Source organism: Oncorhynchus masou, chromosome 10, assembly GCF_036934945.1.
Source record: "Oncorhynchus masou masou isolate Uvic2021 chromosome 10, UVic_Omas_1.1, whole genome shotgun sequence".
Lineage (NCBI taxonomy): Eukaryota > Metazoa > Chordata > Actinopteri > Salmoniformes > Salmonidae > Oncorhynchus > Oncorhynchus masou.
Window position 1 is genome coordinate 20083681 of NC_088221.1, and position 17131 is coordinate 20100811.

The following is a 17131-nucleotide window of genomic DNA, read 5'->3' on the forward strand; positions in this document are numbered from 1 at the left end:
CGTTGCTCTTATATCCAATAGTTATTCCCGGCTGTATGTAATAAGACTTAAGGTTTCCTGGGGTAACAATGTAAGAAGTAATAGATAAAAAAAAACTAAATATTGCATAGTTTCCTAAGAACTCGAAGTGTGTGTACATAGAGTCAGTGCAGGAGAGTTTGTGCAAAAAAAGTGTATGTGTGTGTTGGAGTGTCAGTGTCGTATGTGTGAGTGTGTGGGTCGAGTCCAGTGTGTGTGCATAGAGTCAATGCCAGAAAGTTAGTGCAAGAACGGGTAAATGCAGGTAGTCTGTGTAGCCATCTGATCTGATTAGCTATTTAGCAGTGGGTGTAGAAACTGTTCACAGTCCCAGACTTGGTGCACTGTTTTTTAAATTTAACTAGGCAGTTCAAACAAGAACACATTCTTATTTACAATGTCGGCCTAACCCGGCCAAACCCTAACTACGCTGGGCCAATTGTGTGCCGCCCGATTGAACTCCCAATCACAGCCGGTTGTGATACAGCCTGGAATCGTACCAGGGTCTGTAGTGAAACTTCTGGCACTGAGATGCAGTGCCTTAGACCGCTGCGTCACTCTGGAGCCCAAGTAGCACATTCTGTGTTGTAGCAGAAAGAACAGTCAATGGCTTGAGTAGCTGGAGTCTTTGAAGATTTTTGGGGTCTTCCTCTGACGGCTGGTACAGAGGTCCTGGATGGCAGGGAGCTTGACCCCAGTGATTTACTGGGGCGTACTCACCACCCTCTGTAGAGCCTTGCAGTTTCCATACCAAGGGTGATGCAGCCAGTCAAGATGCTCTCAATGGTGCAGCTCTAGAACTTTTTGAGGATCTAAGGGTCCATGCCAAATCTTTTCAGCCTCCCACTCAGTTGTGGCCCAATCACAACTGTATAGGTGTGTGTTGGCCATGTTAATTCCTTAGTGATGTGGACACCAAGGAACTTGAAGCTCTCGACCCGCTCCACTAAAGTCCCATCGATGTGGATGGGGGTGTGCTCACCCCTCCATTTCCTGTAGTCCACGATCAGCTCCTTTGTCTTGCTGACAATGAGGGAGAGGTTGTTGTCCTGGCACCACACTGCCAGGTCCCTAACAACCTCCCTATAGGCTGCCTCTCCAGGATGGGAGTAGGAGACCCTTGGTCTGATTGAGTGACATCAGTGGTAGTGAAATTCAACCTACAGTGGGTCCCCCAGGATCAACATTGAAAAACACTGGGTTTAAGGCAGATCAAATGCCTTTTCCAATGTACTTTCCTTTGTAATCAAGCCCTAGAGCAGGGATGCCCAACCGTCTTCCTGGAGATCTACTGTCCTATAGGTTTTCAGTCCAACCCTAATTTAGCGTTTCTGATTCAGCTAGTTCTTAAGGTATTGTTGAGCAGCTAATAAGTAGAATCAGGAGTGTTTAAATTAGGGTTGGACTGAAAACCCACAGGACAGTAGATCTCCAGGAAGAGGTTTGGGCAGCCCTGCCCTAGAGGCTTGAGAAGCCTTGCTGCTTTATAAGCACTTGCAAATTATATTACTTCGAGGAAAGATGACTTCAGAAAAAGCAACTTCAAGTCTCTGCATTTTGAAGACTGTATTTGATGTGTTTATAGTTTCATCTACTTACATTTTGATGTAATGCTCTACAGAATTGGTGACAAAAATATGCAGTGACAACGGCCACTGGTTTCTGCATCCCGAGAGCAACCGAACATGGACCAACTACACACGATGCAACGAGCATACTAATGAAGGCAGAATGGTACGTTGCGGTCCAAAAAACAACAACTCTCAAATGGATGTTCCGTTAATTCAAACGCAAGTGCTTGCTGCATGTGAGGAATGTCACTTTGACCTCCTGCAGAAACTTTCAGATGGCTATTTTGATAGAATGGACATTAAGTACTTGAAAATACTCTTTGCTCTTTGATTATCAGGGCTATGGGACTTGCATTATAATTTTGTATTGATTCATCAATGCATTGCATTTACATTTACATTTACATTTAAGTCATTTAGCAGACGCTCTTATCCAGAGCGACTTACAAATTGGTGAATTCACCTTCTGACATCAGTGGAACAGCCACTTTACAATAGTGCATCTAAATCATTTAAGGGGGGGGGGGTGAGAAGGATTGCTTTATCCTATCCTAGGTATTCCTTGAAGAGGTGGGGTTTCAGGTGTCTCCGGAAGGTGGTGATTGACTCCGCTGTCCTGGCGTCGTGAGGGAGTTTGTTCCACCATTGGGGGGCCAGAGCAGCGAACAGTTTTGACTGGGCTGAGCGGGAGCCATTATATAGCTGGGTTTAGGGAGTTCAGAACACATACAGTAATATGCTAGGGCAATATGAGGCTTATTGTGTCTATTCTCTTTCAGACTGCCATGAATTTATTCTACTTGGCCCTCATCGGTCATGGCTTATCACTGACATCCCTATTAATTTCCCTGGGAATATTTTTCTATTTCAAGTGAGTATAAATGAACCAAACAATAGAACTAATTGAATATTCAAAGGTTTTGTTCCTGGATCTGTTATTAGACACGGACAGTTGATGCCAAATTACTTTCGGTTTTTAACGCCACAATGAAAAAGTCTACACCTTTTCCCCTTTCGTGTAGGAGTTTAAGTTGTCAGCGAATCACTCTCCACAAAAACCTCTTCTTCTCCTTTGTATTGAACTCGGTCATTACCATCATCTGGCTGACCGCTGTGGCGAATAACCAGGAGCTGGTACAAAGAAACCCTGTAAGTGGATGGGTGGGTGGGTGGGTGGATGGATGGATATTATGTGATTGATAATTTTATGTGTATTATGATATGTATATTTTACAGCCACACACCAATGCAATGGCAGTATACACACTGCTAATTTGCTGCTGCCTTTAGAGATATTCAAAGAGTAAAGCACAGAAGAACTGCATGTGCAACATCCTTATTTTCTTTTTTTCCAGACAAGCTGTAAAGTGTCCCAGTTTATCCATCTTTATCTTTTTGGTTGCAACTATTTCTGGATGCTTTGTGAAGGGATATACCTGCACACCCTCATCGTTGTTGCTGTGTTTGCTGAGAAACAGCACTTGATGTGGTACTATCTTCTCGGCTGGGGTAGGTTTTTAGGGATACCCCCGTATACCCGTATATGATTTTGATGTGAAGTTTGGATGTTATTTCATGGAAGTAACACTGTTTGTCACGGACAATGGATGTCTGTTGTTTTTCAGGCTTTCCTCTAATTCCAGCATCTATACATGCAATCGCTCGCAGTTACTACTACAATGACAAGTGAGTTAAGTTCAGATACTGTATTTTGTACCACAATTGTTTTCAGTGAAGTTATCATTTCTTCAACTACAAGCTATTCATACAGCATAATACATCTTGCTGTAATTAGTTTCTATTACAGCTACAAGTATTCCCTACCATGTATCCATTGCCTATTCGAATCCTGTTGGCACACTTCTAGAGCTTTCAATCCAATTTTATGAATATGTTTCCTGTAAGCAGCTCTTGTAAAAATCTAATTTAAACCATAAAAGAAGGCGGCAGACCCTGAATGCTAATTTGTCTCTTCCCCTCCTACAGTTGTTGGATAAGCTCCAACACTTCACTCCTCTACATAATCCATGGGCCCATCTGTGCTGCTCTGTTGGTAAGTCTGTAGTACATTTAGGTACATGCAAATACAATCTATATTCCTGCTTTCCTTGAGTGCAAACTTAAGTGGAAAGAGGTTGCAGTGTTCAAGGATGTTGTTTTCATTTTTGTTGCCTTACCTTGAACGTAGTCTATGGACAAAAAGAGACCACACTTTGTTTTTGTTCAACGAGCCCAGGAAACAAATATCTGGATAAGTAATTTCACAGAACTATCCTGTAGGTTGATAGATTAGTGACCCGCCCATTAGTCATTCGGCAGAACAACATGCCTTTGGCATTCTAGGAATGACCTGATAAAACCATTGGTCTGACTTCAAAGGAAACCGGACAATCAAGCATCCTCTTGTAGTTTGCAATTATTTTCTTTGGGTCCAATCTGGTATAGAGCTGCATGTCTTATCAGATGTGCTGATGTTTCTTTATTTTGAGGAATTCTGACTGATTTCTCCTTGTTTAGTCAATTTGAGAATTATAATGAATGTTATGTTAATCTGCTCTCCAGTAATACACTTATCCGTGGTTCAGAAACATATGTATTACCCATAATGCACCATTTTATGACATCAAGAAGTAAACCCACTATTGCTTACAGTCGTGAACAGTAATTCCTTGTTTTTTATGTATGGTGATTGAGGGTTCTTTGGATAAATATATCCTCTCAATGGCTATATTCTGACAAATGTGGCCTTTTCCTCTCTCTATATCCTCCAAGGTGAACCTGTTCTTCCTGTTGAACATTGTGCGTGTCCTGATCACCAAGCTGAAAGTGACCCACCAGGCTGAGTCCAGCCTCTACATGAAGGCGGTGCGCGCCACCCTGATTCTGGTACCTCTCCTGGGGATCCAGTACGTCCTGTTGCCCTACAAACCAGAGGGACGGGTCTCCTCTGAGATCTACGACTACATCATGCACATCCTAATGCATTATCAGGTAAGACTATCTATTCTCTGCTAGTTACCCTAGCTCATATATGACTCTAACATTATACATTTCTAGGCTTACAGTAATGTATCTTTCATGTTTCCAACCAAGGTTAGGGTGACTTTCGTGTATGTTGTGCATGGTAATTTGGCAGATGTTCTTGTCCAGAGTGACGTACTGTCGGTAAGTGCATACTAAGGTGTCTGGGGGAGAAAAAGAGAACCATACCCCTTCTGAAGTAAGCAGCAGTAACGTTCCCATTGCCACAATAAAACTGAAGTAGTCATCTGCAGCCACTGTCTCTTATTATTGGATTAAAACCAGGTCGGCGCCTTATTAGCCTTTGACTCCTGTGTCTTTATCTCATGGCCTGTGGAAGAAAGTATATGTCATTGTCTGGCAGTGGAGGAGGAGGGTTGAATGCTGCAACTCATGATGAGGTACAGTCAGTGCCTTCTGGTGCCAGGCTGAATCAGCTCAATAAATAATACATTACAACGCCTTTCTCTGTCCCTACTCTCTCTCTGTACCTCTCTCTCGCCCTCGTTTTACATGCTCCTCGAAAGGTCCGCTGCCAAAATGCATCGAAGTTGGCAAAGTCAGCCCCACGGCTCGACTGTTTTGGGTGTTTGAGAGCTTGAGACATTCTCCCAGGGCATTAAAGCGATGGGTGTATAACCGATATGCACTGACTGGGCTCCTTTGTTTGCTTTATTTTCTCAGGGTCTGCTGGTAGCCACCATCTTCTGCTTCTTCAACGGAGAGGTAAGATTCTGACCCACATTAATTTATCAGGTTTTCTGAAATCCCAGATATAGAATTTTAGGTCGGAGGATTCCCTTGCAGCTTATTCACAGGACATTTTGGGACCTTTTCAGAAATGTTGCGACCCTCTCGTCCCCTGTACATTTGAGTCCTCAGTTCCCTGTGCGATCAAGCCAAGGTTAGGCAACTTCCTCTGGGCAAACCCTCCCCGAGAGGTGACCTGCCCTGGGGATGCATCTGGGGAAGTTGACCTTCCAGAGCATTTCATGGGAGCTTGTGGGCCTCTGGAGATGATTCTCTCAGATTGAAGATCATTAAAGCATTGGCAGGCATCCAGAGACAGTCACGGGACAGTCCATAGAGTGGTATGAGCAGTGCTGATTTGATTTATTAGGATCCCCATTAGCCAATAGCCAATAGCGATAGCTCGTCTTCCTGGGGTCTGACGTATAACAAAAAAGACATTACAGACAAAATACTTAACAATTTACATACATTTAAAAACATTAACATGTAGTGTGTGTATCTGTCAGTTACACATACTGTTGAAGTCGGACGTTTACATACACCTTGGGGGGGGGACCGGTTACCGTTCAGTCTTCTCCAATCCTTCCGGCGATTGTCCGCTGAGAGAGACAGGGCCATTCGCGGTCAGGCCACTATTACCGTTGCAGACTCCTGGTCTATCCATTCAAAAGACAAGGATAGAGAAAGGGACACCATCCCAGAAAATCTCCACCAAGCAGAGATATGCATAATGAAGAGTAACCATTTACGGTTTGAGACTTATTAGAACTCTGATTTGTCCCCTATATACAGTTGAAGTCAGAAGTTTACATACACCTTAGCCAAATACATTTCAACTCAGCTTTTCACAATTCCTGACATTTAATCCTAGTAAAAATTCCCTGTCTCAGGTCAGTCAGGATCACCACTTTATTTTAAGAATGTTAAATGTCAGAATAATAGTAGAGAGAATGATTTATTTCAGCTTCACATTCCCAGTGGGTCAGAAGTTTACATATACTCTATTAGTATTTGATAGGATTGCCTTTAAATTGTTGAACTTCCACAAGCTTCCCACAAAAAGTTGGGTGAATTTTGGCCCATTCCTCCTGACAGAGCTGGTGTAACTGAGTCAGGTTTGTAGGCCTCCTTGCTCGCACACGCTTTTTCAGTTCTGCCCACACATTTTCTATGGGATTGAGGTCAGGGCTTTGTGAGGGCCACTCCAATACCTTGACTTTGTTGTCCTTAAGCCATTTTGCCACAACTTTGGAAGAATGCTTGGGGTCATTGTCCATTTGGAAGACCCATTTGTGACCAAGCTTTAACTTCCTGACTGATGTCTTGAGATGTTGCTTCAATATATCCACATAAGTTTCCTCCCTCATGATGCCATCTATTTTGTGAAGTGCACCAGTCCCTCCTGCAGCAAAGCACCCGCACAACATGATATAGCCACCCCCGTAATTTACGGTTGGGATGCTGTTCTTCGGCTTGCAAGCCTCCCCCTTTTTCCTCCAAACATAACGATGGTCATTATGGCCAAGCAGTTCTATTTTTGTTTCATCAGACAAGAGATAATATTCTGGGATTGATTTGCACTTTTCACACCAAAGTACGTTCATCTCTAGGAGACAGAACGTGTCTCCTTCTTGAGCGGTATGACAGCTGGTTGGCCCATGGTGTTTATACTTGCGTACTATTGTTTGTACAGATGAACGTGGCACCTTCAGGCATTTGGAAATTGCTCCCAAGGATGAACCAGACTTGTGGAGGTCTACAATTTTTTTTCTGAGGTCTTGGCTGATTTATTTTCATTTTCCCATAATGTCAAGCAAAGAGGCACTGAGTTTGAAGGTAGGCCTCAAATTTCTTCCACAGGTACACCTCCAATTCACTCAAATGATGTCAATTAGCCTATCAGAAGCTTCTAAAGCCATGACATCATTTTCTGGAATTTTCCAAGCTGTTTCAAGGCACAGTCAACTTAGTGTATGTAAACTTCTGACCCATTGGAATTGTGATGCAGTGAATTATAAGTGAAATAATCTGTCTCTAAACAATTGTTGAAAAAATTACTTGTGTCATGCGCAAAGTAGATGTCCTAACAGACTTGCCAAAACTATAGTTTGTTAACAAGAAATTTGTGGGGCGGTTGAAAAACGAGTTTTAATGACTCCAACCTAAGTGTATGTAAACTTCCGACTTCAACTATACTTGTCAGTACATACACACAACATGTAGGTCACATGGGGGAGGGGCTGTGTTGCTTTATTTGTTTTTTTAAACCAGGTTTGCTGTTCCCTTACACTATATAAGATGGAAGGGAGTTCAATGCACTCATGACTCTGCGTAATACTATACATTTCCTTGAATTGAGAGGGTTTCTTACCAAATGTGTTATTTGTGTTTGGATTAGGGTTGCTTTATGTAACAGATTAAGTGGTCAAGGGTTAATATGGTAATTGTGAATGCCTGGGAGATGGCCAGGAAAACACTGTGTGAGGATACAGTCTTGCAATTAAGGTTCATTCATTACTAGTAATTTATTACTAAATGTATTGATTTATTTTCTGTGTGCTGAATCTTGTGGTCAACATCGTGTCTTGGTAGGTGCAAGGGGTTCTGAGGAGACATTGGAACCAGTACCGTATCCAGTTTGGAAGCACCTTCGCCCACTCAGATGCCATGCGGTCTGCCTCGTACACTGCTTCGTCCATCACCGAGGTCCAGGGCTGCTACAGCATTGACAGCCACACAGAACACTTGAACGGCAAGGGGGCCTGCCTCGACATCGAGACCTCCATCTTAAAATCAGAGAACCCGTTCACCTGAGGATAGGATGACTCTTTTTCGGAATGGTGGGGAAGGGGAGGCTGCAGTTTGTTACTAGGTTTCCTGGGTTAACCGGGGGAGGGGAGAAAGAAGGGATAAACAACAGAAACATTCGGCCACTTGTATACGCACTGAAAAAATTTATGTTTCTGCTACCTTCGATTTTACATATTGAAATGGGCACTTAATCGTTTTATCAGCTTAGTGAGAATCACTTTTTGCCAACCTTTTTCAAGTATCCCCATGTATGAAGCTTCCTTGTTGCTTTTCAGAGGAAGCCAAATTTTATATTCTGATGATTTATCAGATTTATTCAAGTGTTACGCAGTCCTTTTAACATGACTGTACATAAAAAAAATGTAAAAAGGAGGTTTGACAATCCAAATGAAGATATTATCAGTTCAGATAAAGCCTGGGTGTTTGCCTAAAAGTATTATTTGTGATATGCCAAGCCAAGAACCACCCTTGTCGGCTATTTTTATACACAACAATCTATGCCACTAAGAACTAGGCTCTCTGAGGCTATTATCTGTGTTTCTCTAGCTGAATTTAAGCTCAAGTTAAGGGCAAAGTTACAGAGATATACAGTACAGTCCCTTGTTGGTAGTTAATAACTTTTGAAAAGGTACATGCTTTACCATTATCAACTATTGTCATTTATGCCAATATCTGTCCTGTACAACTGAATGTTACTTCAATTATGAAGTTTGGTTCTGGCACTGTTTTAAATCTATGGAATAAATATTTATAGGTTACACCTTACATTCCCCTCAGTGGCAAACGGTATGCCTATAAAACATTGTGTTCTCTATATGTCTGGCACATACTGTATGTTCATATATTCTAAATTCCATATAATTGCCACTGTTCACTATCGGAATCATTCATGTGAATTTCACTACTTTTTAAATGATTGTTTTCATCCAAATGCTGGAAACGACTCACAATCAAATTATGTAAAGTATGTGGACACCCCTTCAAAATGAATGGATTTGGCTATTTCAGCCACAGCTGTTGCTGACAGGTGTATACAATCGAGCATACAGCCATGCAATCTCCATAGACAAACATTGGCAGTAGAATGGCCCGTACTGAAGAACTCAGTGACTTTCAGCGTCGCACCGTCACAGGTTGCCACCTTTTCAAAAAGTCAGTTTGTCAAATGTCTGCCCTGCTTGAGCTGCCCCGGTCAACTGTAAGTGCTGTTATTGTGAAGTGGAAGCGTCTCGGATCAACAACGGCTCAGTCGCGAAGTGGTAGGCCACACAAGCTCACAGAACAGGACTGCCTAGTGCTGAAGCCCTTTGTGAGTAAAAATTGTCTGTCCTCGGCTGTAACACTCACAACCGAGTTCCAAACTACCTCTGGAAGCAATGTCAGCACACGATCTGTTCGTCGGGAGCTTCGTTAAATGAGTTTCTATGGCTGAGCAGACGCAAACAAGCCTAAGTTCACCATGTGCAATGCCAAGCGTCAGCTGGAGTGGTGTAAAGCTCGCCACCATTGGACACTGGAGCAGTGGAAACACGTTCCCTGGAGTGATAAATCACACTTCACCATCTGGCAGTACGACGGACAAATCTGGGTTTTGTGTATGCCAGCAGAACGCCTCCTGCCAGAATGCATAGTGCCAACTGTGAAGTTAGGTGGCGAAGGAACCATGTTTTTCATGGTTCGGGCTCGGCCCCTTAGTTCCAGTGAAGGGAAATCTTAACACTACAGCATACAATGACATTCTAGACGAATCTGTGCTTCCAACTTTATGTCAACAGCTTTGGGAAGGCCCTTTCCTGTTTCAGCATGACAATGCCCCTGTGCACAAAGTGATACAGAAAAGGTTTATCGAGATAAATGTGGAAGAACTTGACTGGCCTGCACCTTGCCCTGACTTCAACCGCATCGAACACCTTTGGGATGAATTGGAACGCCAACTGCGAGCCAGGCCTAATCGCCCAACATCCTTGCCCAACCTCACTAATGCTCTTGTGGCTGAATGGGAGCAAGTTACCGCAGCAATGTTCCAACATCTAGTGGAAAGCCTTCCCAGAAGAGTGCAAGGTGGACCAGCTACATATTAATGCCCATGATTTTGGAATGAGATGTTTGACAAGCAGGTGTCCATATACTTTTGTATGTTGTAAATCTTGCAGTGCAGAAATGCAATTAAGGTGAGTGCTTTATGTACATATACTGTATATATTTACGCTGTATTTACGGGTGTATACGAGGCATTCAAATATGAAGCAGCTGTCATATAGAAGTGTGTGGGAGGTTGTCAGCAGGAAGTTGTTTTTTACAATTTTGATGCTTTTACTGATCATTAGCCATCGGACTGACATTCAAATGAATTGTCTCAGCCATTTCTGCTAGCTTTCCACAAGGGTACAAACAAAGCCATTCCTCCATTTTGCCAGTGCACTCTGATAGAGGGTGAATGATGCCTGAATTGCATCTGTAAATTCCAAACAAGGAAAGTTGTTTTGGCCGTCCCAGGCATCTACCACTTGAACATTATAATCCTAATCATACAGTGGCCGTTGGTAACTAAACAGATACTATTACACAGCACAAGTGTGTGTGTGTGTAGTGTGGCATGGAGACAAGAAGACATGTCAATACCAACTGTCAGATACATCTCTATATTAGCTGCCAGTACTTCTAGCAAGTAAATTCCATGCATCCTGTTTCGTAACATTTGTTAGAATGTGACGTGGACTGCAGGACAGTTTCTTATTAAAGAACTTAATGATATCTTAAAACTGTATTCAGAGGTGTTTTCATATTAGACGACCTTGACATTTGAAGTAGCACTTACTACGAAGAAAAGTATTTTCACGGATAATGTCTGTATTGTATGTTAAAAATGTACTGTGTATATATATATTTGGAAGTCTACACACCCTGACTCCACTTGACTGTATGGGTGTAATTTGTATGTGTTTTATTCTTTGGATGTGAAAATATATATTTGTGAAACATTTACTTTTCTTTGTTATTTTTTATATTCTCTTATTTCAATAGAAAAAATAAGATACACTGACGTTTTTTAATTTAATAGGAAAGTCACGTAATGTCAAGGTATTGTGACGTGGAATCTACGTGAAAAATACATTGGATTTAAAACAATGTATCAATGTTAACTATTGTTTGGACATTTCAACATAGACAAACCCTGTATAAAATATGTTGAATTTGTATCTTTAAAACAATGTCAGATTTTCAATGTTTTATCCACTATCAGAAAAAGAAATCGTTGGGTAGCATTGCTGCCCAGGGTTGGGCAATATACAAATTGCTAACACTATTCAAACCAATGAGGGTTCTGAACTTTAAAGCCATTTTTCTCAGAATCATCTTAATATCCTAAACTCTCAAAGTATCAATGTTTGAAGGAGAGGTATCTTCTGCTTGGATAGTTCCAACTGTTCCACTGACGTAGTCTGTCTTTAATTCCAGTTTGTCTACAAATTAATAATTGATTTGTTGGATTCACGTCTCCATCTCAACAAAAAATGTAAGTAAATGAATAGGACTAAATCAAATTAAACTTTATTTAAAGTCCATTTAAATTTTGATTTAATTTTGTCCTATTCTTTAACTTAGATTTTTGTTTCAGATGGATTATTCTTATACTAATCCTGTCATGACCACACTGTTTATGAGTTCCCTATAGATTGTTTTAGAAAACAACAAAAAATCTGAAAAATTCACTTAACAGATGGGTGTTCATGGAAATTGAAATTGAAATTAAATTGCTGTTTGGGCTTTTAAGCTGGGTTTCTGTATAGCACTTTTTGTCATCGGCTGATGTAAAAAAGGGCTTCATAAATATATTTGATTGATTGACTCTAGTTCTGCAGTCCTGCTGGTTTCAGTTACGTCCTCTGCACTCAATTGATCAATGAATTGTATTGATTGGCTGGAGAGTGCATGCTGGTGTGGGCATTGAGGACTGGAGCTGTGTACTGCTGGTTTACACAATGATTGGTAACTGACTGGCAGTCACATCATAGCTCTCATGAGCAGCTCTGCCTCTGTAGAGGGGAATTGATTGGTACAGATTTGGGGTCTTAACTTGAGCCAGTTTTCTACAGCAGGTAAATAATCCTGCAGCAACGGGAAATTTATGTTTTTTTGTTAGAGTAAATCAAGTATTTTTAAAAGTGGAAATTGTGGAAATTACACACTTTAAAAGCACTTTTAAACCTCAAATAAACTACAAGTTTGCATTTCCTGCTGTGCAGAAAATTCTCAGCTACAAAATAGTGGTACAATTAAGATCCTACATCTGTAGTAACACATACTCAAGCTAGATGTACAGTAACGTACCAGCTTCCCACTTTCTTTATCAACAATGTGGATAGCCATTTTTTTAAAGAATGGAACACTTGAACAGGTGATGTGACAAACAGAGAGTGCTTGACAAATGGAGAACAAGTGCCTTTCCTGCTACCCACAGGCTATTGTTTCACCATATGTTTTATTGTAACCAGAGGAGTTGTGGGGGCTTCAACAACTTGGGCATGCGTCATTCTCTCTTTTTATGCCTACGGTAAAAGTGGACTATTATGTGCTATTGACGGTTTTGAGCTAGTCAGTATTGGATTGTGCCAAAGGTTAATAGGTAGATTTGAAGCATCACACTAATCAATCCAATCCAGTACTTTATGCAACTTTATTCCATTTTTATTAGCATTAGCCTAGTAAGTTATTGAGGACACGTTTTATTTCTCAATTGTTGTTACTGGTTGTTATTTCAGTTATTTGCAAATGGGATATGAATACAAGCCAAATGGAAGTCTAACAGTCATCTTAATATACCTCATGAGTTACCAAATGGTTCTCTGAACCTTATTTCTGGGGCAGACCATGCACTTGCTACACATTATTCTAATGAGCTGTTTGAAACACTGTCATCCATGTAAGTTCCAGATGAAATCACTCTGCACAAGCACTGAGCATTGTCAAGCCGTTTCCGTGTACTGTATGCATTCTCTCTTTCCATGCCTCGGGTATAATCAATCAAGCGTGGAAAGAGAAGATAATACACATTGTCATATAGGTTTGCAATACAAAACCTGCATGATAATTAATGTTACGATCAATTGAACTTCACTGTGTGTGTGTGTGTGTGTGTGTGTGTGTGTGTGTGTGTGTGTGTGTGTGTGTGTGTGTTGTGTGTGTACGCGTCTGTACACGTTTTACTATATTTATGAGTACCAAAAGAATAGTAAACCAATTAAAATTCTGAGAATGTAGGATATTTTAAATGTCATCACTTGAAAAAAGGCTAATTTAGATTTAGCGGTTAGGTTTATGTTTTGGGTTAGGGTTAGTATTAGGGTTAGGGTTAGAATTAGGGTTAGAGTTAGAATCACTGCTAGAAAGGGTTCATCTTCATTACACAAATAGTTATCTGAGGAGTTCAACAGTTCAACACCTTCCTACACAGACCTGGGTTTAAACACCATTTTGAATCATTTCAAATACTATAGTTGGGCTTGATTTGAGCTTGCCTGGTGCAGTGGGACCAATAGAATAGTCACAAAAATGCAAACACCGCCCACCTGGCTCTCACGGCAGGCTAAAGCACGTGCTGCAATTATTTGAAAGATTTCAAATAGTATTTAAACCCATGTCTGCTACTACACTAGCTTAAAGTTATTCTTCCAAAATGGCAAAAGAGATGTATTCACTACCAATCCCTTTCAATATCACACGTTATCCAATTATAACTCCCCTGTACAGCTCGGTTACTGCTGCTTGACTGACCGCGACTAGCTGGAGTTGACGGCTGGAATTTCAAATGACCGATTGTGAGATTTTTGCATGGGAGGGGAAACTCAGGCATTATTCAACACTTCCTTATGTGTTCACACCAGTCCAAAATTGAAGGTTTTTAGACCTTCATTTTAAATGGCCGCATGAAGCAAAAAGCTCTACAGAATATTTATTGCTTAAGAGAGAATACTTTCATGTCAGTGCAATGCTCCTGCTGCTAACTTGTCTTCCTGCAGAATGACCTGAATATAGCAGGACTGCCACACCGATGGTTGGTTATAGCAGGACAAGGTTGACTTTGGGCCACTGTCACCTGCGCTTAGCTTCCAAATATGATGGTAACAGGCGTTACACAAACCACAACTACAGGCTCAGTGTAGATGTCTCCCTGCTCTTCAAACCACATAGGTACATACAGTACACATCGTTTTGCTGTTAAATAGTTCTCCAAATGTTCTGTTTAACTCAGCAAATTCTATTTCAGTGACTCAGATACCCACAGACAGAGCGATGCGTGGGATGAGATTTGGTACAACAAACACAGTTCTCAGCGCCCCATTCTTTTGTTTCATGTTTGCTCTACCTCATGTCATTGCAAATGTGTTCCTCTTGCAAGAGATCATTTCCCTGTATTAACACTCGGGGTGAACAAAACGATGTGTCCTCCAACAGCCCCATTTTAAGCCGCAACATCAAGAAATTGGTTGAGACCCATCTATAGGTCTTCAGCCACAGTGTGGGATATAAGTAGGCTTGCTTTTGATAGGTACAGCTTTTGATAGGTACAGTGCAGTAAAGGGAGGAGATGCACCTTTGACTGTATTGTTAGTGATAGCCGACATGTTTAAAACAGACACAAAGCATGTGTCGCACTGCTGCTGAAACAGCCAAAAAAAAACACATGCACCCAATGCAACCAAATGGCAAAACGCTGCCCTCATCCCATCCAACTTCCTATTGTTCTCAGTGCACTCCATTTGGAGGCTGTTGTCATCCTGCAAAGAGCCACGGTTCTCCCCTCGTGGATCAGTGCTCTGATTCTCCCACGGCTCCCTAATGAGCCTTGATCGCTGGGTGCAATGAGTGAAAGGGGGAAAAGAGAGACATCCAGAGGTGTGGAAAAGTGCCAAGAGAGAAATGTCTGTAGAGCTGTGCATTGGAGACTGTCTCTGACCTTTATGGTACCACTGACATATCTGTTAAATATTGCCCCCCGATTAAGAGTATGAATTTGGGGCCTTTGGAGATGACGGGACAAGAGGAAATAGTATTGACGGATTGTGTGGTTCGTTCTTGAATATCAAATAAATCCACTGCAGTTAATGGGGAACTTGAGGCTTGAGATGTTGATTGGTTTAGAGACCTTTTATTTTCAAGCTGAAAGTAGTGCAAAACCTGTTTTGGTGACTTGCATCCTTATGTATAATTTTTACATAAACAAACTATCTATTTTCGAAAATGTTTAACTGAAAGACAAGCCGAAACAAATGTCAAAAAATGAAGAACCATATATTAAACAAGATGCCTGGGAAATGATCTAACTTGGCATGGCCTCTCCATATGCATGGTGTTTGATTAGTAGTTAGATAGACTGAACTTCCTATATACTCTGGCCTGACAGAGATTAACCTGTCGACGATTGGCCAAACCAAACACATGATCTCGTGAGAAAACCAACCGCCGGGGTCCTCCATCAACAATCGGGCAACACCATAACGGCGGTGCCAGGAAAACCCAGTGTTTATGGTCTGGCCACCACTTAAGTGAGGATAACGGAGAGCGGTCCAACCCTACTGAGACTCAGGATGACATCATCTATTGAAGAGGGGTGAAACGTGTTCAGTAAAATGCCATCAATCACTTTTGACACACCATAAGGAGGATGGCTTTAAAACCCTAGAGGTAGAAACATTTTCCTTGTTTTGCTTTGTCTAATTTTGGAAAATATATTCTACTAAAGTCCCTTTTGTACATGGACACAGTGGAACACAGAGGACAAACCATGAGTTTGATTTTATGCAACACGTCTAAGAAGGTCCTGACCTGCTCAGGCTCTTGAGAGCTGCAAGGCAGGAAACACAGGATAGGAAGGAGCCAACTTGTATGCTGTTCCTATCTACTCACCCCCTCTCTATGATAGAAGAGGAAATGGGGTGAAGGGAGAGTCTCTGCTCAATAAGAATAATTACAAATGCTTGTGCTGATAGCTCCAATGTATCCTTAGGAACTGAGCCAACTTGTTATTGAGAGAAAGGTCTGTTTACTTGCAGAACTTTGGAAATGGTTATATGCAAAGTGAACAAGACTTTTTTGAGCAAGAACAGCAATCGCCGGCTTGGGTGCAACTGGACTTCAGCAACTGTTAGACTAATGATTGGACTCTTTTGATTGGCTGATCTAGCCATTGTGTAAGCAGGGTTGAGAGGTTTTGTAAGGACACATCAAACCCTCCCAAAGGTCGATGTCTGCACCCCTGCAGAAATCAAATTAGCATAATTATTTTTTAAAGCATAGCAATCGGTCAGTTTAAGCTACAGATGTCTGTTTTTTTGCATTAGATGCATCTCAACCCACCCTCTATGTAACACTTCCGTGGTGAAAGGTGACAGAGCTAGAGCTATGTTTGTCAGACCATGAGACATCCCGAAAATCGGTCTCCTCACAAAATCGTCTGTATCATTCGAACAGTTTGACCTACAAAAGTACCCCCACTAAGCGTCTTGGGACTTCTATGAAGTCGGTAATGCCGATCTGCCAACTTCTGTATGTAGCATCCCAAAAATTGGGATACACACGAATATGAGCCCTCTGTGTGAAGGTTAGACTCTCTCGAACACGTACATGTCAGTTGTTTTGCTCTAGCATGCCCACAGGCCTCCCAAGACTTGTCTGAAGGACCTCCGGTACCAGTTGAAAACATTTATGGAAGTATACAGTATATGGAGACTGTTAACTGACAAAAAATAAGGGGTTAAATGTAAAATGCTAAATAATGTTAAAACTAATATACCAAATGTTTCCTGGTCTTTCATATATCTTTCAGATATACTTTTGGGGGGACTGTTGTTCCATGTAGTGAATATTGTTTTGAGCATTTGTATGGGCTAATAGCAGAAAGGCCAAAAATCATTTTTCATCAAATAATTTGCACAGATTTTTATACTTCAAGGGAT

The 17131-nt window shown here is 41.4% G+C and overlaps 1 protein-coding gene across 3 annotated transcripts in view; it reads left to right on the forward strand.

Moving 5' to 3' along the window:
- LOC135547293 (calcitonin gene-related peptide type 1 receptor) overlaps window positions 1-11155 on the forward strand; it is a 63857-nt gene extending 52702 nt beyond the window's left edge. For all 3 annotated transcript variants that reach the window (XM_064976141.1, XM_064976142.1, XM_064976143.1), the window contains exons 5-13: window positions 1640-1752; window positions 2369-2460; window positions 2612-2738; window positions 2945-3098; window positions 3215-3275; window positions 3576-3642; window positions 4362-4580; window positions 5295-5336; window positions 7956-11155. In XM_064976141.1, the coding sequence (XP_064832213.1) occupies window positions 1640-1752; window positions 2369-2460; window positions 2612-2738; window positions 2945-3098; window positions 3215-3275; window positions 3576-3642; window positions 4362-4580; window positions 5295-5336; window positions 7956-8177 (1097 nt within the window). In that variant the 3' untranslated portion in view covers window positions 8178-11155. The remainder of the gene's footprint in view (window positions 1-1639; window positions 1753-2368; window positions 2461-2611; window positions 2739-2944; window positions 3099-3214; window positions 3276-3575; window positions 3643-4361; window positions 4581-5294; window positions 5337-7955) is intronic.
- The last annotated feature ends 5976 nt before the right edge of the window (window positions 11156-17131 follow it).